Source organism: Bombina bombina, chromosome 1, assembly GCF_027579735.1.
Source record: "Bombina bombina isolate aBomBom1 chromosome 1, aBomBom1.pri, whole genome shotgun sequence".
Lineage (NCBI taxonomy): Eukaryota > Metazoa > Chordata > Amphibia > Anura > Bombinatoridae > Bombina > Bombina bombina.
Window position 1 is genome coordinate 94,748,299 of NC_069499.1, and position 26,960 is coordinate 94,775,258.

General features: G+C 38.7%; 1 protein-coding gene across 1 annotated transcript in view; it reads left to right on the forward strand.

Moving 5' to 3' along the window:
* The window catches only part of PRIMA1 (proline rich membrane anchor 1), a 162,214-nt gene that overhangs the window by 121,950 nt on the left and 13,304 nt on the right, over positions 1-26,960 (forward strand). The window contains exon 4 of the mRNA XM_053710015.1: positions 20,227-20,341. Within this exon, the coding sequence (XP_053565990.1) occupies positions 20,227-20,341 (115 nt within the window). The remainder of the gene's footprint in view (positions 1-20,226; positions 20,342-26,960) is intronic.

Consider the following 26,960-nt stretch of genomic DNA (forward strand, 5'->3'; position numbering starts at 1 on the left):
ACAGAGTTTTAAAAATGTTAACAAATAAAAAGAATTTCTTTACTTTACAATTTATAGCAATAAACAGAAAACAGTCTGCTTAAAGACACACAGAACTGAAGTGACAAAAAACTACCTTAGATCCACTGTCCTAATAGCCAGCAGCAATACTTCTTAAATTATCTTAAATTATCCAGGACTACTAATGACAATCTGAGGGCAGATGTGCAGGGGAGGATCTAGACTGCAGTGTGTCAAATTACTATAAACAGAAGGAGAGACACATCACAGTTCAGCTGATCTTACTGTGTGATTATGCACAGCACCGGACTGGGTAAGCTGTTGGGGGCAAATGGAATTTTGTATTATTTAGTCTGACAATTTTCATACGGCTAGATTTAGAGTTTGGCGTTAGCCGTCAAAACCAGCTTCATCCCGCCGACGCGGAACATCCATCTTCACCAACGACTTCCCGACGAATGACGGTTCCTTTAAGGGACGTCATCCAAGATGGCATCCCTCGAATTCCGATTGGCTGATAGGATTCTATCAGCCAATCGGAATTAAGGTAGGAAAATTCTGATTGGCTGATGGAATCAGCCAATCAGATTCAAGTTCAATCCGATTGGCTGATCCGATCAGCCAATCAGATTGAGCTCCCATTCTATTGGCTGTTCGGAGTGAACTTGAATCTGATTGGCTGATTCCATCAGCCAATCAGAATTTTCCCACCTTAATTCCGATTGGCTGATAGAATCCTATCAGCCAATCGTAATTCGAGGGACGCCATCTTGGATGACGTCCCTTAAAGGAACCGTTATTCGTCGGGAAGTCGTCGGTGAAGATGGATGTTCCGCGTCGGCGGGATGAACTACATGGATCCGGAAGAAAGAAGATTGAAGATGCCGCTTGATAGAAGACTTCAGTCGGATCATGGACCTTTTTCAGCTCCCGCTTGGATGAAGACTTCAGCCGGATCATGGACATCTTCAGCCCCCCGCTTGGGCTTGGATCAAGACATCGGAGGCTCTTCTGGATCGATCGGTGAACCCGGCGTGGTGAAGACAAAGTAGGGAGATCTTCAGGGGCTTAGTGTTAGGTTTATTTAAGGGGGGTTTGGGTTAGATTAGGGGTATGTGGGTGGTGGGTTGTAATGTTGGGGGGGGTATTGTATGTTTTTTTTTTACAGGCAAAAGAGCTGAATTCTTTGGGGCATGCCCCGCAAAGGGCCCTTTTCAGGGCTGGTAAGGTAAAAGAGCTTTTCTATTTTAATTTTAGAATAGGGTAGGGCATTTTTTTATTTTGGGGGTCTTTGTTATTTTATTAGGGGGCTTAGAGTAGGTGTAATTAGTTTAAAATTGTTGTAATATTTTTCTAATGTTTGTAAATATTTTTTTATTTTTTGTAACTTAGTTCTTTTTTATTTTTTTGTACTTTAGTTAGTTTATTTCATTGTATTTATTTGTAGGTATTTTATTTAATTAATTTATTGATAGTGTAGTGTTAGGTTTAATTGTAACTTAGGTTAGGATTTATTTTACAGGTAATTTTGTAATTATTTTAACTAGGTAACTATTAAATAGTTATTAACTATTTAATAGCTATTGTACCTGGTTAAAATAATTACAAAGTTGCCTGTAAAATAAATATTAATCCTAAAATAGCTACAATATAATTATAATTTATATTGTAGCTATATTAGGATTTATTTTACAGGTAAGTATTTAGCTTTAAATAGGAATAATTTATTTAATAAGAATTAATTTATTTCGTTAGATTTAAATTATATTTAACTTAGGGGGGTGTAAGAGTTAGGGTTAGACTTAGCTTTAGGGGTTAATACATTTATTAGAGTAGCGGTGTGGTCCGGTCGGCAGATTAGGGGTTAATTATTGTAGGTAGGTGGAGGCGACATTGGGGGCGGCAGATTAGGGGTTAATAAATATAATATAGCGTTGGCGGTGTTAGGGGCAGCAGATTAGGGGTACATAGGGATAACGTAGGTTGCGGCGGTGTACGGAGCGGCAGATTAGGGGTTAATAATAATATGCAGGGGTCAGAGATAGCGGGGGCGGCAGATTAGGGGTTAATAAGTGTAAGGTTAGGGGTGTTTAGACTCGGGGTACATGTTAGGGTGTAAGGTGCAGACTTAGGAAGTGTTTCCCCATAGGAAACAATGGGGCTGCGTTAGGAGCTGAACGCTGCTTTTTTGCAGGTGTTAGGTTTTTTTCAGCTCAAACAGCCCCATTGTTTCCTATGGGGGAATCGTGCACAAGCACGTTTTTGAAGCTGGCCTCGTCCGTAAGCACCGCTGGTATCGAGAGTTGCAGTGGCGGTAAATTATGCTCTACGCTCCCTTTTTGGAGCCTAACGCACTGAAAACGCAGCCATTCTGTGAACTCTAAATACCAGCGGTATTTAAAAGGTGCGGGGAAAAAAAAGCATGAGTTAGCTACGCGGGTCGTTACCGACAAAACTCTAAATCTAGCCGATAGTTTGGCACTGTGTGTAGGAGATGTATATTTAAAACTCATGCTAAAATCAGTAAACTGATACAGCGTGCTAAAATATGAAGATTATTGTCATACTAAATATTGCAAAGATGCAAAAAATAAATTATCTTCAGTAGTAGCCAAGTAATCCTCCCTCCTCTTTTACAACAAAACAACACAGCTCCTTACCTAGTGTGAAGGAGCTGTTTGTAAGTGTTTTTTCTTCTGATTTGTCGCAGTTTACACATCGATCATTCAGAGTGATCAGGCAGAGTATTTGCTGCACACACAGCCTCACCGGAAACTCCTCCTATTAACTTCTATCATTAATGCCCCAGCTCAGCTGCAGCCCTCCGAATCTCCTGGAGGTAAAACTTACAGGGACAAAACAAATCCAGGGATATATAACAAAATCCAGGGACTGCCCCTGGAAATCTGGGACTGTTGGCAACTATGTACATGGTAAAGAGCAGGGTGTGGGTAATTATTTTATTAATTCTGTATTTAAATACTTTAGAATTCCACAAAATGATTCACATTTAGGGCCATATCACAAGTGGCGTGTCAGCTTTTACTCAAAGTAAACTTTTTTTTTTAAGATGTATTTATTTTTTATTTGGTGTGACTGATTGACCATTGTATTTACTTTTTTTTTTTTAAAGAAGTTTTTATTTTGAAAAAATAACAGATTTTACAAAACGTAGATAAGAATATTTCCATAGCGTAACAGTTAGGTAAAGCAGTAAAGGTGCTTTTGGATTAAAGGTCGGTACATAGGTTCAGTGCAGAGGCCTGTATGACCCGTGCTTTTATGTTACAGTCTCATGGATATTACGAATTACATCATACATTAGTTTTATCCTAAAAAGGGTACTGACAACTGGCTAAGATGGTGTCTAAGGGCAAAGCCTGATGTTTGGTGTAGTAGATGTTAGTGGGTTCTAAGTTTGTTTCACTCTTTGTGCTGGTTCCATAGAGATAGTTTAAGTTTGGTTGTGACTAATGAGCCCGATTGGAGGTGTTGGTACCTTTCAAGTTGTAGAAAACTCTCTACCTGGACCTTCCACTCTTTCTCAGTCGGGATATTGGAGGATTTCGAATGTCTTGGGATTAGGGTTTTAGTGCTGTTTAGCATGAGGATCAGCAGGTCCCTAGCATTACTGTCGTGCAGTTTGGGCAAGAGTAGAAATAGTAAGATCTGTGGATCGTTTGGTAGCTGTTTGCCTATTGCGTCTGACATGCGCTCCAGTATCGCCAACCAGAACGCATCTAGTTTATTACAATGCCACCATATGTGTGTAGGGGTGCCTATTTCTCCGCATCCCCTCCAGCACAGATCTAACTGTTTTGTAGATAGTATGTAGTCTGCTGGGGGTCAGATACCATCTCGTTAAAAATTTGAAGTTGGTTTCAAGGACTCTTGTGGAAATTGATGACCGATTTGTAGTGTTAAAAACAGTCAGCCAGTCCTTAGCAGCAATACTAATGCCCAGTTCCTTGTCCCATGAGTTGGTGTAAGAGGGCAAGAGTTGAGGCTCTTTGATTAGCAGCAGTTTGCACAGTTTTGATATGGCGCGTGTTGGAGTGTTTTCTAAGTGGCATAGGGTCTCAAATGGTGTTGCGTTTCTAGTTAGATGATGTTTCTTGGGGTCAGTGTCTACGTAGTGACAGATTTGGGAATAGGCATACCAGTTCAGAGAAATCTCGGGGTGCATCTCCTGGATGGTGGAGAGGGGTCTATGTGTTTTATTTTCGCGGAAAAGCGAAATTGTTCTGCCCTTAATGTGGCACTCGACTACTAATGAAATGTCTTTGAAGTTCCAGGGCAGGTCCGGGTTGTGGCAAAGGGAGGACATGGGGGACAGAGTATTAGAGATGTTAGTGGATGTGTTTATTAATTTATCCCATGTCGTGAAAAAGTCAAAGAGAAGAGGATATTGTGCTATGTTAGAGGGTCTGTGTTTGTGAGGTTTCCAGGCTGCAAGCCCAGTGTTGCATAAACCCAGTATGTGCCTATCAATCCGGACCCATTGTTTATTGTTAATGTTTGTGCACCAGTCCAATAGCTTATGCAGCATTATAGCTTCTTTATAAATGAGGATATTAGGGACTCCCAACCCACCCCTGTCCCTTGGTAAGTACATGTTCTTTCTAGCGATTCTGGGCCTGGCTCCCTGCCAAATGTATTGCTCTATTAGTGATTGTATTTTGTTGAGATAGTGTTAAGGGAGGTTATGGGCGTGGTTTGCAGAAGATAGAGAAGTCTTCGCAGAACATTCATTTTTACAAAATTTATTCTGCCAATCCAAGATATTGATTTGTTTTTCCAGCTTGCTAAGTCTGTGGTTAGCGTTTTTTTCTATAGTTTTGTAGTTAGCTGTGTATGCTGTTTGGACGTCAGATGCTAGGTAAATGCCCAAGTATTTCAGTTTGATTCTTTGTCTTTTAAGGGGGCAGTTTGGGATCAATTGATAAATTTCTTTCCCCCCATAATTTATATTTGAATATTCAGATTTTGTTAAGTTTAGGAGAAATACGGACTTCTCAAAAGCCTCAAGGGCCCCTGGGAGGGAAGACTCTATCTGAGTAAAGGTGAGGAGACCGTCGTTGGCGTATAATGCCAGCTTTTGCTCCTTGTCTCCAATACAAATCCCTGTAATGAGGGTGTCATTTCTGATCTGTTGGGCGAGGCTTTCAATGAATAAGGCAAATAAAGCAGGCGAGAGAGGACAGTCTTGCCTCGTGCCATTGTACAGGAAGTGCAGAATTATTAGGCATTCTCAATGAACCCAAAAAACTCATTAATATCAAAGCTGAATAGTTTTGGAAGTAGTTTTTAGTTTGTTTTTAGTTATAGCTATTTTAGGGGGCTATCTGTGTGTGCAGGTGACTATTACTGTGCATAATTATTAGGCAACTTAACAAAAAACAAATATATACCCATTTCAATTATTTATTTTTACCAGTGAAACCAATATAACATCTCAACATTCACAAATATACATTTCTGACATTCAAAAACAAAACAAAAACAAATCAGTGACCAATATAGCCACCTTTCTTTGCAAGGACACTCAAAAGCCTGCCATCCATGGATTCTGTCAGTGTTTTGAGCTGTTCACCATCAACATTGCGTGCAGCAGCAACCACAGCCTCCCAGACACTGTTCAGAGAGGTGTACTGTTTTCCCTCCTTGTAAATCTCACATTTGATGATTGACCACAGGTTCTCAATGGGGTTCAGATCAGGTGAACAAGGAGGCCATGTCATTAGATTTTCTTCTTTTATACCCTTTCTTGCCAGCCATGCTGTGGAGTACTTGGACGTGTGTGATGGAGCATTGTCCTGCATGAAAATCATGTTTTTCTTGAAGGATGCAGACTTCTTCCTGTACCACTGCTTGAAGAAGGTGTCTTCCAGAAACTGGCAGTAGGACTGGGAGTTGAGCTTGACTCCATCCTCAACCCGAAAAGGCCCCACAAGCTCATCTTTGATGATACCAGCCCAAACCAGTACTCCACCTCCACCTTGCTGGCGTCTGAGTCGGACTGGAGTTCTCTGCCCTTTACCAATCCAGCCACGGGCCCATCCATCTGGCCCATCAAGACTCACTCTCATTTCATCAGTCCATAAAACCTTAGAAAAATCAGTCTTGAGATATTTCTTGGCCCAGTCTTGACGTTTCAGCTTGTGTGTCTTGTTCAGTGGTGGTCGTCTTTCAGCCTTTCTTACCTTGGCCATGTCTCTGAGTATTGCACACCTTGTGCTTTTGGGCAATCCAGTGATGTTGCAGCTCTGAAATATGGCCAAACTGGTGGCAAGTGGCATCTTGGCAGCTGCACGCTTGACTTTTCTCAGTTCATGGGCAGTTATTTTGTGCCTTGGTTTTTCCACATGCTTCTTGCGACCCTGTTGACTATTTTGAATGAAACGCTTGATTGTTCGATGATCACGCTTCAGAAGCTTTGCAATTTTAAGAGTGCTGCATCCCTCTGCAAGATATCTCACTATTTTTGACTTTTCTGAGCCTGTCAAGTCCTTCTTTTGACCCATTTTGCCAAAGGAAAGGAAGTTGCCTAATAATTATGCACACCTGATATAGGGTGTTGATGTCATTAGACCACACCCCTTCTCATTACAGAGATGCACATCACCTAATATGCTTAATTGGTAGTAGGCTTTCGAGCCTATACAGCTTGGAGTAAGACAACATGCATAAAGAGGATGATGTGGTCAAAATACTCATTTGCCTAATAATTCTGTACTCCCTGTATATATTGAAGCTGTCTGACAAAATGCCATTATCCTTAACCCTAGCAGTGGGGGTGGAAAATAGAGAAAATACTAATTCTAGGAATTTGTCGGTGAATTTCATTTTCTGCATTACTGTTTTTAGGAAAAGCCTATTAACACAGTTGAAAGCTTTCTATGCGTCCGAGGAAACTATAATGGTAGGGGTGCGAGTGTCTTGGGCGTGGGAAATAATCTGTAGTGTTTTCAGGGTGTTATCCCTAGCCTCCTTTCCTGGGATGAAGCCCACCTGGTCTGTGTTGATTAATTTAGGTAAGTATCTGTTCAGTCTTGTTGCTAGTATCTTGGTGAAGATTTTTAAGTCAGAATTTGGGGAGGACTGTGATGTGAGCCTGAAGAGTGTTACCTGAGAATCCTCCGGAGTGAATTAATGAGTTGAAGGTATTTGTTAAGGGTCAAGCGAGGTGGTCGATATATGTCTTATAGTATGTCATGTTAAACCAGTCTGGGCCTGGGCTTTTACCACCAGGCATGTCTTTAATCACGTTTTCTGTTTCCTCCACTTTGAAGATCTCCGTGTTTGTTGATAATAGAGTGAATGTGTGCATTTAATTGGGTTCTCTTAAGTGTTTTAGCGAGAGAGGACCCTGTTTTATCTTTGATATCGACGTATTTTTGTTTCAGCAGTGCTGCTTTCTTTTGGTGCTCTTTAATTAGGTGGTCTTTGGGCAGTGGAGGCTTCTCCATTTATGCACTGTCGCACGTGAACCCCCAGGGGGCAGAGGAGGGAGAAAAAAATGAGCCAAAAATAAAAAATAAAAAATGAGAAAAAAAAATATATTAAAAATTTTATATATATTTTTTATTTATATTTTTTTATATTATTAATAATTTATTATTTCCCCCAAGTTGTGTGCTGTCCTGCTGTCTGTGTCACTATGCAGCATGGCATGCTATGTATACAGTTTTATATTTACAATTTACAACGATACAGGCAGGAGCAGGCAGGAGCTAGGACCGGGTGGACTACTCAGTGTGCTGACGTCCGTGACGTCACACCACACCACCACGGCACTCGTAGCACTGCCTGCTGCTGCCTGAGAGGCTGAGTCATAGTATTGACTCCAGTCTCCACCCCCCACTCGCACGTGCGGTAAGGAGCCCTATATGCCTGCAGAGTGATGTGATCTCAATGTATTCACTGTGCAGGCATAGCTCCTCCCCATCCTCATGCCTATAGAGGCATAATCGCACAGGCTGAACTGTGCGACTGGGTTCAGCCTGTGCTCTGTCTCCTCCCCCAGCCTCTGTGATACGCTGGCACTCTGCATGTGATGGCCCCCAAGAGGCTCCTCCCCCTCACCTCCTGAAGTGTTTTTGGGCCGTTCAGACAGACTCAGAGCAGGGCCGTTTTTTATATAAGGTATAGTATATAGGAAACTATTTTACTGTGCAAGAATTACAGTTTGTTAAGTAATAAAAACCGTCCCTAGATCTAAGACTGTATTATGGTAATTCTGTGGTAAGTTATTATCTTAGGATACATCTTTCCATATATATATAGTGACTAATTGGATCATGAAATGTTGAATTATCATTGTCCATGTGTATGGAAACTAGATTTTTGTAACGTATGCGCTAGCATCAACACACATGCCAGGATTAAATAGAACACAAATAAACAGCAACACAACTTAATATTAAAGGTCCCGTTACTACTGTGGGTAGCTGTATATCACGGGATACCGAGGTGTAAGAGTTCTGGTAGCTTTTTATCCCCAGGACTTTGTTTGCCGGTATAGGAATGTCCCGCCCTTGTTTTTATTAGGGCAGCATATGAGTGTAAGCTGGTAGTCTGTTGCCGCAAATCAAAGTTTCTGTAGCAAGATTTCCCAGAAAGGGTGGTCGCGCTGTGCTTTGCAAGCCCTGTGGTGTGATTTTAGGGAGATTTTCCTCTGCACCCAGTGTTGAAACTGTTAGGCTTTGTTGTGCTGGAACGGGTGATTGTATGTCCATATGGACAGCTTATTATTATTGTTGCGCTGGTCAGCTTGAGATTATTTGGGTGACACACAATTCTTTAATTCAGCCGTGGGAGCGTGTAGGAGACAAGGCGTTTTCTCTATAAGATGCTGTATCTTCTGGTCATGTATTTTATATGTGTATGTGTAGTGTATGTGTAGTGTATGTATGTATATGTCTGTGTGTGCATATATGTATATGTTTGTGTGCATTTATTTTATGTATATATGTGTATGTGTATGTACTGTATGTGTATGTATGTATATGCCTGTGTGTGCATTTATGTATTTGTGTGTGTAACAGTGTATATGTATTTGTGTGTATGTATATGTGTGTGTGCATGTGTATATGTATGTATGTGTGTGTATATATATATATATATATATGTGTGTATGTATATATATATATATATATATATATATATATACTGTGTATGTATGTATATATATATATATATATATATACACATTAAAATGGGCGGGGCCATCTGAGGGGGCGGGGCTAGTGCTCCCCCATCTTCCAAAGTCACCAGCCGCCACTGCTTTGGGGTCTTTCCTAGACTGTGTTAGGGATTCTAGTATGCTGGTGGCCTGTGGATGTTTTTTGTGCTCTTTTTCCCAGTAGCTAATTTGGGACATAGTAGAAGTTATAAATTGTCTGTTCAATTTTTTTCCCCTGGCAGTTCACCTCTTATGACGCACTTGTGCGCCTCCCAGAGAGTGACTGAGGTTATGTGGTCTGTGTCATTTTCTCTAAAATAGTTTTCTATGGACTGGTCTACAGCCTGTTTAGTTAGTGCATTCCCTAGTAGGAAGGCATCCATCCACCAGATGAAGGGACGCTGTGGCATGTCCAGCCAGGCCACTGCGCAATGTACGGGGGCATGATCCGACCATGTGATTGCCAAAATTTGTGAGTCAGTAATCATGGAAAGGCCCAATTGGTCTGTATGTATGTGATCTATTCTGGTGTATGTGTTGTGTGGATGTGAGTAAAAGGTGTAGTCCCTGATGTCAGGATTAAAGTTCCTCCAGATGTCATGCAGCCGTAGTAGGTGTAGGTTATTAGTTACCGATTTTAGAACTCAATTATGGGTATTAGTGATGCCTGTAGAGGTGTCCATGGTCGGGTCCAGTGATATTATTAAAGTCACCCCCCCATGAATAGTGTCCCCTGGGTGTGTTCTAGTAGGAGGTTTGTAATGTGTCTGAATAAAGTGTGCTGTTCTTTATTTGGGAGATATATGTTTGCAAGGGTAATTGGCCTATTGAATAATACACCTATCAGAATCAGGTACCTGCCATCCTTATCTTTCTCTATGTGGGTCGCTTGAAAGTGTAGGGAATTTTTAAGTAGAACCCTTCCCTTCCTGGTACTACCCGAAGCCAGAAAGCTTATTCTATATTTGTGGCTCAGGAGTTTGGGTTTGTGACCTCTCTTAAAGTGTGCCTCCTGTATAAATAGGATTTCACTGGGGACTTTGTAGAGGTCTTTAAAGGCCATGGACCTCTTTTACGGACTATTCAGCCCTTTCAAATTTATGGTGGTAATAAATATTGTATGTGCCATGGTGGATCTAGCGGGTATGGGTGTGGGTTTGTGGGCCGAGTGATAGCCTGTCTGCCTGATGTAGGTTTTACACTGTATCTGGTATGAGGTAAGTAATATAAGCTACTGCTGTACTACAAACTGAGACAATGTAACAGGTTCAAAAAAGAATAGTGCAAAAAAATTTTGAGATGTGCAATTACAGTAATAAGCAGTAAGAGCACAGTACAATAACACTTATAAAGGCAAATTTTAAACTCTTTTGTTTCGATTTCTTCTTTTCTAACTGAAGAGTTTAATTAACAAAAAGTTACAGTCCTGCAACAATAAAAAACAATTGGGGTAGTATCCCCACTTCCAAACCTAAAGAATTGTGGAGAAAGAAAAGAATGTTATGTCATATGACCTGTAACCGCCTTGGCTAGAATGGGATGTCAGTTTGAGGTGGGAGATGCCATGGATCTAGTGGGCCTTGAGACCTGGTCCACACTTTCAGATATAGAGTGAGGCCCTGGGCTGGCAGAGTTGTGAGTTTCGTGTGGTTGGTTGTTTATCTGCTGAGAGTCTCTGGGGGAGAATTGGCGGTCCTCTGGGTGCGTGATGTTGAGTTGGAGGGTTTTGTTGAATCTTGGCAGGTCCACCAGAGACCTGAGGATGGCTGTTGTATCTCCCTTAGATGCTTTAATGCTGACCAGGAATCCCCACCTGTGCGGGATCGCCTGCTCCCTCAAGACTGTGGTGATGAAGCTCAGCTCCCTCCTCTTCTGCAGTGTTGCTGGACTGAGGTCTGTGAAGATCTGGATGTGGAATCCAGCGTGCCTTACTTTTTGTTCTGTAGCAACTACACTACAGAAATATAAAAAATATATATATTAAAATGAAAAAAATAAATAAAAAACTGTATATATTAGGTAGTTGCAGACAACTGCCAGTAACAAAGATGGCCGTCCTTTAGTGGAAGGGTGAGGGTTAGCAAGCTGTTTATGAGGGATCAGGGAGGTGGGAGGGTAAGGTGGATCACTACACTGCAAAAAAAAATATTGTAATAATAATAATAATAATAAAACAAAATCATAAAGTTCATGCTGGCACACTTTCTACCTAATATGGAAGAGTGTGGGTGGAGGGGCAGGGGGAGAGCTGTTTGGAACGGATCAGGGGGTGGGAGGTATCAGGTGTAAGGGTAATCTCTACACTACAACTAAAATTAACCTTTACAAGTTACCTGATTAATTGGGAATAATAGAATTATGCTGCAATTAGCGACCTTCTAATTACCAAAAACCAATGGCAAAGCCATGTATGTTTGCTATTTCTGAGCAAAGGGGATCCCAGAGAAGCTTTTACAATCATTTGTGTCATTATTGCACAAGTGGTATGTAAATCATTTCATTGAGAAACCCAAAGTTTGTGAAAAGTTAACAATTATTTTTTTTAATCATATTTGATGGTGAAATGAGTGCATGAAATACACCAAAACAATTCAATCCTTTATATAACAGAAGAATTTACTTTTGAAGTGGTCGGCCGAGCGTGGGGTATTTTAATTTCATATCAATATTAAAAAGTAAGTTATAGCGCAACTTCATTGCAACTGATGAATTAAAATCCATCTAAAATATCACTGCCATTCTGGATCTGTTTTTATAAGGGGAGAGTTTACCATCACTATAATGTGTGTGTTTGTTACCAGTTTTCATATGAATCATAGTAAAGGGGATTATTCAGATTGTATGTGCAAGAGTTAAACATGGAACGCATCAGTTCCATAAGACACTAGCATTACGAAACTAGTAAGTGAAATAGAGCTCAAACAGAGTGGGGAGAGCAAAGAAAATATTTATTTACAGAGCAAGCTGTTAAAATTGATTTTTAGTCTGAATGAAGCACTTATATATGAGCTTGTGTTAATCCATGGCAATATATTATTTATATTTTAAATTAAATTACCCATTTTGTGCCAATACCCATGGACGCCCTTCTGTAGATTAAATCTTTATGGTCAACACCTGTGGCTGCGTGATTTATTATAATTAGAGTAAGAATCCAATGCAGGGTGTTTTTAGGGAGTATTCATTATATTATTTTTCTCTGCTTTTAGCACAAGATCAATATCCTCTGGAACTCTCCAATATGTAATAAATCTGTTCATCTGACAGCATGGTCAAAAGGCGGTTTCCTGCCCACTTCAATTAACGTTTGCTCAGATCCTAATCGTAACCGATGCTGTAAAATTTCTCTACTAAAACCTGACTGGTCGGATTATTGGTTTATCAGCAGCAAAATCTGATTTATGTAAAGGTTGCTTTTCATTTATGCGTTTTTTTTTGTTCTAAGACCCTTTTCCCCCAGATAAGTTACAGCCTGACAATTGACAAACATAAACTGGAAAAATATTTATACTGATTGCAAACCTGACGGAATTGAATTACTGGGTTTAAAAGGAATGTTAAATGTTATATTGTTAAAGGGACATTTACTTTTAAAGGGGACAGTAAACACCTTGTAATTGCAAGACATTTCTGTTGTGTTGCTATAGAATAACATATAAGCCTAGTTTTAATGTTTTTAAAATAAAAATTAATCTACATCCTTTTTACTGCAATTATTTATCAATAGCCAAATTGCACCCACCATTTGGAGCCAATCCGGGCTTTAGTCTACAGACAACAAGGTTATCCAATGTCATAAAGTTAGTATAAAGTACTCTGGTTTACAGTTGTTATCAGTTAAAGCCACTTAGTGAAAGGATGTCGTAGGGTTAGCCTTGAGAAGTCAGTATGGTGCTTTTCATGTTCTGAGAAGTAGATATTGCTTGATTTTCATAGCTAAATTACAGGAAAAGGGGGCAAACTAAGTAATAAAAATATATTGCACAGATGTCTCATTATGTATAACTAAACATCTCAGGGTGTTTACTGTTTAAACGGACATTCTAATATGCAAATGTCATACTCCAAAATTGTACACCAAGCAATGTTTGTAATATTGATCGTAGGTTACAATGTTGTGTTAACCCCTGCAATGGGGATAAACACATAGGAAAAATCAGACTCTGTGGCTACTCATGATTTGCTCACTGTCTGTGTTCTGCTCTGGATCTGCAACGATTTTGGCTCCTGAGTAGGACTTTACATTGAAGTTTAAAGGGACAGTCTACTTGAAAAGTTTTATTGTTTAAAAAGGTAGATAATCCCTTTATTACCCATGACCCATTTTTGCATAACCAACACAGTTATATTAATATACTTTTTACCTATGTGATTACCTTTTATCTATATGACACACATGAACTAGCACTATATAGCTGTGAAAAACTTTTAAAATGCACTGAGATAAGAGGCGGCCTTCAAACCCTTAGAAATAGCATGTGAGCTACATGGTTTAATTTTTAACAAACAATACCAAGAGAACAAAGCAAATTTGAAGATAATGTTTAATTTTGACTAGACTGTCCTTTTAACTCCTTTAAGGATTAAAAACATAGGGATTGATCACAATCAAATGCTTGTTTTTGGCAGATAACCTTTTCTAAATGTTGGTGTGCTCTTCTAGTTATCACAATCCTAAAATATTTCAAGCTCAAAACTGTTACCTCCTGAAGACTATGCAACACACACACACACACACACACACAAAAGTTCAGCACTCGCTCACAAGCTCTCAGCTAGGATTAAAAGCAAAACTGGAAGCGTCAGTTACTGCATTTGGCCAAATGGGACAACCCCAGCCCTTAACCAAACAAATTGGGAACAAGTCAGGGATGTAATCACCTTGGGCATATGCAAAACAAAGAGAAGGGGACAGCACTCTCTGACCGGACCGGGTACACATCCCATGACCCCTAAACAGGCTCAGCATTTGGGGCTATAGCACTCTCTTAAAGCTACACTATTTCCAGAGTCACAGGCAGTGAGCGAGTGACGAGTGTTGAACTTTTTGCATAGTCTGCTTTGTAATTTTTCCTATGGACCTGCACCCAGGCAGGCCGGGGTTAACTGCCTGTGCCCAAAGACAAACAAAACATTGATATTGTGAGTTTAGTGAGTATGTAGCAGGTTAAAGCTAATAGGTCATGTGTGCAATTAACCTGCTGGGCTCCAAAACCATAGAGATGTGTGTATGTGTGTCTTTTTAGGGGATTTAAACTAGGGAATTATCTGTATAGTGTGCATGTGTGTTTGTTGTATTTACTCATTTTTATTAGTGTAAAAGTGCTTATTATTATTTTTTTAACTTAAAAGGACAATAAAGTCACAATTAAACTGTGATGAGCCAGATAAAGCATGTCATTTAAATCAATTTTCTTCTATTATTTAATTTGCTTTGTTCTCGTTGTATCATTTGTTGAAAAGAATATCAAGGTAAGCTTAGGAACAGCAATGCACTACTGGGAGCTTACTGCTGTTTGGTGGCTGCACACTTATGCCTCTTATCATTGGCCAACCTGCTTAGCTCAGCTAGCTCCTAGTGCTGCTCCTTCAACATAGGATAGCATGAGAATGAAGCACATTTGCTAATAGAAGTAAATTGGAAGTTGTTTAAAACTGTATGCTCTATCTGAATCAAGCAAAAAAATTATAAAAAAAAAATTGGATTTCATGTCCCTTTAATTTGATTGAGCAGGTAGTATTTGTATTTGTTGGATGATAATTCTTCCTAATATCAGTTTCAGCCATGTGAAAAACAAATCTATTTTAAAACGTTTTGGTTTAGTTGAAATGTGTTGTCCTGGGTTTATCAATTTCTTTTAATTGTGGAATTTGATAAGTGAATGTTGACCCCGTAAATGTGTGTTGTTCCGTAGTGTGAATTTGGATTGTCATAAGAAAAGCAGGACTAGGACCCTTAAAGGGACAGTTTACACCAGAATTTTTATTGTTTTAAAACATAAATAAACTCTTTATTACCTATTCCCCAGTTTTGCATAAACAACATAGTTATATTAATATACTTTATACCTCTGTGATTACCTTGTATCTAAGTTTCTGCAAACTGCCCCCTTATTTCAGTTTTTTTGACAGACTTGCATTTTGGCCAATCAGTGCTGAGTCCTAGGTAACTCTACGTGTGTGAGCACAATGTTATCTATATGACACATATGAACTTACACCCTCTGCAAAACAACTTCTGCAACTCACTTCCTCTTTTGGTCTGTCACAATGGACTGATTCTCCCACTCACAAAGATGGTCACTCTCTTGACCTGACCTGATGCACTCTCCCCCTTTCCTCTTTCTGACCACATCTCCTTACTTGCAACATATCATCCCTCCCTACAACTCTCCATCCTTCTGCTCCTCACACCAAACTTCACAGAAGCATTACGTCATTAGATAAGCAACAGCTTACTATTTCCCTCAAACTTCTCCTCTCATCCTTCTCCTCCTGTTCCTGCCCTGAACAATCTATCTGCCACTATAATTCCACCCTTATATCCATTCTTGAAAATCTTACCCCTTCTACCATAGCTCGGAAATCACACACTCATCCTCATCCCTGGCATACTTCTCTGACACAGTATTTACGCAGATGTTCCCGTACTGCTGAGCGGCACTGGAGAAAATCTCGGATTTCAGCTGATTTTCTTCATTACAAATTCATCTTGAACTTCTACTATTCTGCCCTTAATCTCCATAAGCAACACTACTTCTCTACTCTTATCTCTAATCTTTCTTCAAACCCAAAACGTTTGTTCTCCACTTTCAATACTCTTCTCCGCCCTCCCCCACCTCCTAATACAACTTCTCTGTCAGCTCAAGACTTTGCCAGCCACTTCGATAACAAAATCGACTCCATCAGAAATGAAATCAACTCTCAACATAATTCCATTCTCTCCCCCCCCCTCAAATGCTCTCACTCAAACACAACCCACATAACCTTAACCTTAGCTCATTCTCCTCTGTTACTGAGGAAGAAGTTTTGGCACTTATACTGCGCTCTCACCTCACTACCTGTCCCCTTGACCCTATCCCCTCACAGTTACTCCACTCCCTCTCTGCTACCCTTACCCCTTTACTAACACACATTTTCAACCTCTCCCTCAGCTCCCTCAGCTGAAACATGCACTGGTCACTCCTATCCTCAAAAAGCCTTCCATTGATCCTACCTCCCCATCCAACTACTGCCCAATTTCCCTCCTCCCTCTTGCCTCAAAGCTTCTCGAAAAACTAGTATATGCACGCCTATCCCATTTCCTTACGTTAAACTACTCTCTTGACCCACTGCAATCTGGATTTCGTCCCCATCACTCCACAGAGACAGCTATTGTTAAGTTTACCAACGACCTACTTAAAGAAAAATCAAAAGGCCACTTCTCTCTGCTTATCCTCCTTGATCTGCCCGCAGCCTTTGACACTGTTGACCACCCTCTTTTGTTCCAAACCCTCCAATCCTTCAGCATCTGTGACACAGCCCTTTCGTGGCTCTCTTCCTACCTGTCTCTTCCTACCTGTCAAATCCCAATTTTTTTCTTTCATGATTCAGGTAGAGAATACAATTTTAAATAACATTCCAATTTACTTCTATCATCTAATTTGCTTCATCCTTTAAATATCCCTTGTTGAAGAAAAAGCAATGCACATGGGTGAGCCAATCACACAAGGCATCTATGTACAGCCACCAATCAGCAGCTTCTGAGCATATCTAGATATGCTTTTCAGCAAAGGATATCAAGAGAATGAAACACATTTGATAATAGAAGTAAATTAGAAAGTTGATTAACATCGCATGCTCTTTCTATATCATGAAAGAAAAAATTTGGGTTTCATGTCCCTTTAACCCCTTAATGACAACTGACGTACCAGGTACGTCATGCATTAACAAGCAGTTAATGACAATGGACGTACCTGGTACGTCAGTTGTCTAACAGAGTGCTGGAAGCGATCGCAATCGCTTCCAGCAGCTCTCAGGGTATTGCAGTGATACCTCCATATGGAGGCATCCTGCAATACCTTTTTAGAAGACTCCGATGCAGAGAGAGCCACTCTGTGGCCCTCTCTGCACCGGTAGCGATGGTGCCGGTTTGTTGGTGGGTGGGAGCGTAACAGGGAGGCGGGTGAGCGGCCCATCGCTACCCGGCATCCGGTTCCTAGAAGTGCAATGTGCACGCCGGGTGCCGGGAGCGTGCGCGTGCATTAGCTGCCCACTGACACCAATGAGGAGGGAAGAGGGGGGGGGGGGAAAGATTTAAAAATATATAATATAAAAGGATCTGGGAGGGGGATAGGGGTATTGTGGGGGGCTGCTACACTACAGAAAACAAAAAAAAATCCAAAAGAGGAAAAAATACTTTTGTTTTTGGGGCAAATTGGGTACTGGCAGACAGCTGCCAGTACCCAAGATGGCCGCAATTAGATAGGGGAGAGGGTTAGAGAGCTGAGGGGGGGGGGGGGGAGATCATGGAGGTTGGGGCTAAGGCAGGAGTCCATCACAGATAAAATATTTTATTTTTTTTTATAAAAAAAAAAAAAAAAACTCCTTTTATTTAGTACTGGCAGACTTTCTGCCAGTACTTAAGATGGCGGGGACATTTGTGGGGTGGGGGAGCGAAGAGAGCTGTTTGGGAGGGATCAGGGGGTGGGATGTTTCAGGTGGGAGGCTGATCTCTACCCTAAAGCTAAAATTAACCCTGCAAGCTCCCTACAACCTACCTAATTAACCCCTTCACTGCTGGGCATAATTTACGTGGGTTCCAATGTAACTAGCGCTAATTTTGAAAAAAAGTGGTTTGGAAATAGCGAAGTGCTACTTGTATTTATGGCCCTATAACTTGCAAAAAAAGCTAAGAACATGTAAACATTGGGTATTTCTAAACTCAGGACAAAATTTAGAAACTATTTAGCATGGGTGTTTTTTGGTGATTGTAGATGTGTATCAGATTTTGAGGGTCAAAGTTAGAAAAAGTGTGTTTTTTTCCATATTTCCTCATATTTTATTATTTTTTTGTAGTAAATTATAAGACATGATGAAAATAATGGTATCTTTAGAAAGTACATTTAATGGCGAGAAAAACGGTATATAATATGTGTGGGTACAGTAAATGAGTAAGAGGAAAATTACAGCTAAACACAAACACAGCAGAAATGTAAAAATAGCCATTGTCATTAAGGGTAAGAAAATTGAAAAATGGTCCGGTCATTAAGGGGTTAAGTGTAGCCTTCTCTGGGGCCTCCTCTGTCCCGTCACCACTTTTTGTCGGAGTACCGCAAGGCTCTGTCCTCGGTCCCCTTCTCAATCTACATGTCATCACTAGGTTCCCTAATAAAGTCCCACGGTTTCCAATATCATTTGTATGCCGACGACACCCAAATCTGCACCAGGCCTATCTCCTTCCTTACTAACCCGTGTCACTAACTGTCTTTCTCACATCTCTTCCTGGATGTCCTCTCACTACCTCAAGCTAAATCTCTCCAAATCTGAGCTCCTCATTTCTCCCCCTTCTTCCAAAATCTCCACCCCCAATCTCTCTATAACTGTTGACAAAATGTACTAGAAGAACTTATTAGACTACACAAATATGTGCACAGAGCAAGTGAAAAACTAGTTAGGGTATCTGCCCTTTTATAGACTTATTGCTTTGCAGTATTTCTATTTTACATTATTGTATGTCATACCTCCTAATCTTAATTTGATTACTCTGGACCATTTAGCCTGGGACTTTAGGGGTGGGCAAAGCAGCCTGAGTTGAGTCTGGGCCTCCTTGAAGTGGATTGAGCAACTCAGGCAAAGTCAGGGTGGTCTAAGGTACAGTTGTAGTGGATCAGGGACAGTATACAGTGATCGAGGAGAAGGTTGGAAGGTCCAGGCAGGTTTTGGATGGTGCCTGGTTTTACAGAAATACTTTTTCATAATTCAGACAGAGAATACAATTTGAAACAACTTTCCAATTAACATATATTATCTAATTTGCACTGCTTGGAGCTAGCTGCTGATTGGTTGATCCACATACAGTATCTGCCTCTTGTTATTGGCTTACCAAACATTTCCATTTAGTTCCCAGCTGTGCAATACTGTTCAATCAACACAGAATACCAAGAGAATTAAGCAAATTTGATAATCAAAGTAAATTGGAAACTTGTTTAAAATTGCATGCTCTATCTGAATCGTGAAAGATTTGAGTTTCATGTCCCTTTAACACTGCACTATTACACACAGACATTGGTTGTGTCTCATTTATAGCTGTTCCTGATTGGCCTCAGCAAGGTTAGAAAAATGATAACTAGGTTATAACATGGAAGCATCCATTGCTTTTTGGACTTAAAGGGACATGAAACACAGAATATTTCTTTCATGATTCAGACGGAGCATACAATATTAAAAAAAAGTTTCCAATTTACTTCTATTATCAAATTTGCTTAAATTCTCATGTTATTCTTTGTTGAAGAGATATCCAGATAGGTAGCATGCACGTCTGGAGTACTACATGACAGGAAATAGTACTGCAATCTAGTGCTCGTGGTAATGTAATATTACATTTTTGCAAAACTGCTGCCATATAGTGCTAAAGTCACGTGCACACTCATGAACTTACCTCCCTGCTTTTCAATAAAGGATAACAAGAAAGGAAAGAAAAATTGATAATAAAAGTAATTTGGAAAGTTGTTTAAAATTGTATGTTCTATCTAAATCATGAAAGAATTTTTTTTTTTAATACTTAAACTTCTAATATGCTTTACAATACTTGCTTTGAATAAATCATTCTAACTAGCTAGCATGTATTTAGTATCCCTGTAATTGTTTAATGATAATATATAAATAAAAAGAGAATCATCTAAATAATATATTTTAAATGTAAATGATGATTATAAAGCCTGTGTTTTAGTCCTAATGGATCCCTGTGTGTAAATAAAACACCCCCATGACAAGTGCTTGTGAATCTAAACTGTTTGCAGTGGTTTAGTCCGTGACTCTGTTTTTCTATTTTTTATTTACAGCTCCTGAAACTAAATGCTGTGAGCAAGAAACTTGGTGGCATTTCCTTGTTGTTATTATCATTTCTGCAGTGTTTCTATTTATAGTTGTTATCATGTGCTACAAAGCAATTAAAAGGTAAGAAATGGTTTTATAAACATTTTAACTACAACTATAAAAGATTTATATGCATTTTATGCCACACCTAGACACATAGCTGTTTTTACAAAGGGTTTATCATGAAACACCCCTTGTTTTTGTGTAAAAAAATGTTCTTGTCTCACAGTCTCTAGAAATGCCATAAAGCAATGTCTGTAACCTAGTTTTCCAAACGCTGCAGATTGCCTAAACCAGCTATTTGATTTGCAGCGTTTGGAGAACCTAGGTTACAGAATTTGAGTTTTGCCCTCACTAGGGAGTGTGGGAAAATCACAATTTTTTTTGCACAAAAAAAATGGTTTTATGTCCTTTTAAAGGGACAGCCTACTCCATAATTGTTATTGTTTAAAAAGATAATCTCTTTATTACCCATTCTCCAGTTTTGCATAACCAACATGATAATATTAAAAAACTTTTTACCTCTGAATACATTGTGATTATATTGTACCTAAACCTCTGTAGACTGACATCTTATTTCAGTTTTTTTGACAGACTTGCATTTAGCCAATCAGTGCCGACTCATAAATAACGCCACTGAAGTGAGCACACTGTTATTTATATGTTCCACATGAACTAGCACTGTCTAGCTGTGAAAATCTGTCAAAATGCACTGAGATAAGAGGCGGCCTTCAAGGGATTAGAAATTAGCATATGAGCCTACCTAGGTTTAAATTTCAACAACGAATATCAAGAGAACAAAGCAAAAAAAGAGAAAAGTTAGAAAAATAAATGGTTTATCACAATCTAGTGCTTGTTTTTGGTGGATATCGATTTCTGAACTTCAACTGGCATTGTCAGTATGTTTTTACAGTGATCACATTCCTAAAATGTTTGTTTTCAGGTAACCACCCTAAATCCCCCCTTCTTTATGTTCCAAAAACAACATGAAATAGTTACTGATGGCAATATGGGTGTTTTGTGATTATATCATAGGTGGAAGGGTCTGTATGTTGACTGACTCCTTTGAATAATGTGTAATAATGCTAATAGGTTACATGTGTGCAAATAACCTGTTGTGTTATAAAATCAAAGAGATGTGTATAAGCAATGTGAACAGAGACAATTGCACTTTCTTGCCCTCTCCCCCAAAAAGAATCCTCAAGCCTAAAATTTTCTGCATGTACTTTATATTTGTCTAGGTTCCCCCTAAAAAATTTAGGACTGAGATTCAAACCCTTTGCCACTATAAATTAACCCTAGGGGGTAGATTTAACAAGCAGCAGATGCTCCAATCTACCCATGTAGTTTAGGCTTCCGCTGAAACATAACTTAATAAGCAGAGGTCTTAAGATGTCCGCTCCTTAACTCATCCACCACCTCTGAGGCAGAGGATAGCAATCAGCCCGATCAGATACGATCGGGTTGATTGACAACCCCTTTTATGTTTGTGCATACGCTGTCTGCATTTATCGATGTGCGGCAGACGTGATCCACTAAAGCAGATCGTGTCCGCCCGCACAATGATAATGTGGAATTTTCAGCAATATTCATCATTACATTGTACGTTTTAAGTCTAAGGACCAAGAATGTGCAAAATGTTTATATCTGTACATGAACCTTGTAATGTGATCTAGAGATTATTTTTTTTTTTCCCAAGGCGCTAGGACCATCCTGAGCTGAGATATTGAGATTTCCGTAAACATTTGTATAACCAGAATTGTCTTGTACCATGACACAAAGATGGCTGCCATGGTTAAACAAAGTAAAATGAAACACAGACCCCCTTGACCTTCATGTGAGGGCCCTTTAGGTGTTGTTGTTTTTTCCCAAACACTGCACATCCCATCACTTTACCCCTTATAACTGATTTGTGCGGTTCTTTTTTTTAAAGATAAATAGAAATGATCATATATTTCTATTAGGTACTGTACTTTACTCTCTATGTTGGTGTCTTTTAGCTCAACTTTTAATTGGTTAATCTGGTTAATTACGCTTAGCTCAAAGTGAAACCACAAGCTCACGGTCACTTGTAATGGCTGGTTATTTAACGTGCTCCCATAAACGGGCAAATTTGCCCCTTTAAGGGTGCACGTTAAAATAGAGCTCCACTTGTAATATAGCCCAAAATGTTTAAAAAAAAAAATATTTGAACACTCCAATATTTTGTAAGAACAATACTATTTTCATACTAATACATTCTCAGGTGTAATAATAATACATATGTTAGAGGAAATATCGTCAAGGTGTAGACAGTGACTTGGACAGCTAGGTCCTCTCTTCTTCTGTTTAAAAATACCAAAGGAACTTTCTATTGACCTCCATTCCTCTAGAAAAATCACTGGAAGGAACTAGTTGGAACTGAAGTATGTGAAAGATGTCACAAGGAAAATAATAGCTTGACAATCACTGTTCTAAAGTCTTCAGACTAAGAGAAACTGGTATGTGCTGAATTCATGAGAAAAAATATGTTCCCTCTAGCCAAGTGAGCAGGTTTACTGCAATTTGCTGGGATAATCAGACTTTCCACGCGTCTTTCTGTGAAGAAGAATCCGTTCTGACAGCTAGACACAGTTAGCATTAATTTTAGGTGACTGCAAACTGCAGTTTTGCAACAAGTGTCTTAATAGTTGCAAGAATCCCCTTTGAGAGATGAGTTCCTTAGAGAAATTATGTGTTAAAGGGACATGAAACACAGGAATGTTTTTTGATGATTCAGACAGAACATGCAAATTAAAAAAAAAAAACTTTCCAATTTACTTCTTTTATATACTTTGCTTTGTTCTCTTGTTATTCTTTGCTTAAAAGAAAACCTAGGTAGGCTCAGGAGCAGTAGTGCATTACTGGGAGCTAGCTGCTAATTGGTGGTTGCACATATATGTCTCTTCCCATTGGTTTATCTGATGTGTTCAGCTAGCTTCAAGTAGTGCAATGCAATGTCTTAAACAAAGGATACTAAGAAAACAAAACAAATTTGATAATAGAAGTAAATTGGAAAGTTGTTTAAAATTACATGCTCTATCTGAATCATGAAATATATTTTTGGGGGGTTTGTGTCCCTTTAATTGAACTAAAATAAGCGCATAAATATGCTATCCAGTGCCCTGGGGTTGCAAATTTAATTTTCACATTTTAATTCATGTGGAAAAAAAAAATGTTTAAAACACTAAATAGTTCTCGGCTGCAGTGTCCCTTCAGAAAAGATGTAGTTTGGCTGCCTACGTTTTACAACCAATCACAATAAACATCCTTTTTAGCCGTAATTGGTCCAAGAATAACATACATTTGGGGGTTTTATTGTCAAATATTATGTTGGTAATTTGAGCAGTGCGGTAGTAAAGTTATTGACAGTGAAATTTCAGTTTTTGGGAAGGTACTCAATAATTTGATTGACAGCTGCATGCATTTATTTATTTCAATCATGACTCACAATTGGAAGTGTCGTGAGATGATTGACATCCCCTAGATTTAGTAATGTCATTTTGTGACATTTATTTTGGCTTTTTTTTTTTTATAGAAGTGCCTGTATTTACTTATTTTTAAAAGCGCCTGTGAACGCATCTGCTTTTTTTATTTATACTATATTGTTATATATTATTATGTTGCTTATTTTATTGTGTTTAAATAAATAAATAATACATTTTATTAAAGGGGCTATCTACTTGAACATTTTTATTGTATAAAAAGATATATAATCCCTTTATTACCCATTCTCTAGTTTTGGACAACCAACACGTTTATATTAATACACTTTTTACCTCTGTGATTACCTTGTATCTAAGCCTCTGCAGACTGCCCCCTTATCTCTGTTCTTTTGACAAAATTGCATTTAAGCCAATCAGTGCTGACTCATAAATTACTCCACAAGAGTGAGCACAATTGTATCTATATGAAACACATGAACTAGCACTGTCTAGCTGTGAAAACCGACAAAATTCACTGAGATAAGAGGCAGCCTTCAACAGCATAGAAATCAGTTTTGAGCCTACCTAGGTATCTCTTCAAAACAGATGGGAACAAAGCAAATTTGATTTGAGTAAATTGGACATTTTTTTAAAATGTCTAAATCACAATATATATATATATATATATATATATATATATATATATATATATATATATATACTGTATATTCATTTGTTTAATATCCCTTTCACGTTACAAATTAGTTACATAGTAAACAATTACTTAATATTCTTCTTTAATTTCTTTGCAATTTATACTTGGGTTGAGTGCACTGAGAAGGCATTGTTCCTCTCGCCATACATGCATATATTCACAGTTCCAACTACATTTTTCTTTATGTGCTAAATAAGAATGTTCAATATCCCATGACTTTTACCACCCACCGTCTTTCAACATATTTTTCCTTTTTTTTTATAAACTAAAAGTTATGATTCTATTGTTCCATCTCTTCACAACCTCCCAAACAAAGCTGCTAACCCCTCCCAAATAACAGGGAGAGGTGATCAGCTTTATTGCTCTGCACATTGATAAGCTGGACCCTGGAGCCCATGAAATGAACAAGAGTAGCACTTAAGGGGTTAAAAAGACATATTTGAAACACCCTGCAGCAGTGGGCACATACTCAAGAGGTTAATGAGTATGTTGTATCATCACTGGGTCTAGTGCACCTTAAAAGTCATCACTCAAAATGCAAATTTTACATTCTCCAAATGATGATATAGTACTATGTATATCTGTCTGCTAAATGTGTCAATTGGTCATGTGAGATTTGTTGGGAGTAGGTTGGAACAACGGTTGCCATAAATGTAAGATAATGTTGTACAATTCTTTTTGTATTATGTACCATGTGTTATTGAAAAAAATGATAAAAAACAAATTCAAAGAAAGTACAGTAAAAGTCAAAATCAACCAAATGGTTCAGACAGAGCATGCAATTTTAAGAGCCTTTTCAGTTTATGATCAAACTTATTTTATTCTCCTCATATCCTTTGTTGAAAAGCATACCTAATTAGGCTCAGGAGCAGCAATTCACTACTGGGAGCTAATTGGTGATTGGTAGCTACACATATGTCTTTTGTCATTGGCTTATCAGATGTGTTCAGCTAGCTCCCAGTACTGCATTGCTGCTCTGGAGCTCACTTAAAGGGATAGGAAACTCCATACTTTTCTTTCATGATTTGGAAAGAACATACCATTTTAAACAACCTTCTAATTTACTTCTGTTATCAAATTTGCTTCATTCTCTAGTTATCCTTTGCTGAAGGAACAGAATTGCACTACTGGCAGCTAGCTGAACACATCTATTTAGCCAATCACAAGAGACAAATGTGTGCAGGCATCAACCAGCAGCTAGCTCCCACTAGTGTTGGATAGGTGCAGATTATTTTTCAACAAGGGATACAAAGTGAACAAAGCACCTTTGAAAAAAGAAGTGAATTTAAAAGTGTCTCAAAATTACATGCTCTATCTGAATCCTGCATGTTTAATTTGGACTTTCCAATCCCTTTTACTATGTGTTTAACACATTTTGCAGGGTTTTTACAAATAGGTGTTGATCACAATCCTGTATAAATGTTTATCTAATGATTTGTCTACAAAGTTCACCAATAATGATTATAGGGATTTTTGTACAAAATCATTAGATAAACTTCTCTACATTGTGATTGTGACCATCCCTATAGCTATATACAAGTAATGATAACCTGCACTAACAAATCAGAACATTTTGTACTTGCAGTTTTATGTCTCTTTAAACAGCAACATTTTTACAAATTAAAGGGACGGACTAGTCAAAACTAAACTGTCGTGATTCAGATAGAGCATGTCATTTTAAACAACTTTCCAATTTTCTTTTATCACCAAATTTGCTTTTTTCTATTTGTATTCTTAGTTGAAAGCTAAACCTAGGTAGATTCATGCTAATTTCTAAGCCCTTGAAGGCTACCTATTATCTTAATGCATTTGATCATCTTTCACAGCTAGAGGGCTTTGTTCATGTGTGCCATATAGACTACTTTGTGCTCACACCTGTGGAGTTACTTATGAGAGGGCACTGATTGGCAATTCTGTCAAAATAACTGAAATAAGTGGGCAGTCTGCAGAGGCTTAGATAAAAGGTAGTCACAGAGGTAAAATGTATATTAATAAAACCATGTTGGTTATGCAAAACTGGGGAATGGGTAATAAAGGTATTATCTATCTTTTTAAACAATAACAATTCCTTTAATTTATATTATTATTATTACTCTACTAATGTTAGATCCTACTGAAAATATATTTTTATTACACATATTACATTGATGCAACTAAGACAAACAGTTTCCTTTATTTGCCCAATAAAGATACTTAATCTTGAACAACTCACAGCTGGTGTGCAATGCAGAGAGGTAAAGTGCTGGGCTTTCCTCCGTTACTGATTTGATTGCACAGCCTGCTGCATGAAAATGAAGTTTTTCTATCAGTTATGCAAGATAATTAGCGTTTCTCTCCATGGGGAATTTTTAAGTATTGCCTGATTACTGTTGCTCTGTTTTAATAAGATGGTGCGTTAGCTTCTGTCTCGCCAGGAGTGCAAATAAACACTTGAGAATCTACTTCAAGTTCCCAACAGTAATAATATAAATGAAACCTACATTACATCATGGATTGTTAAATGTCACCTACAAATATTGTGCCGGACACTCATATATAGTGC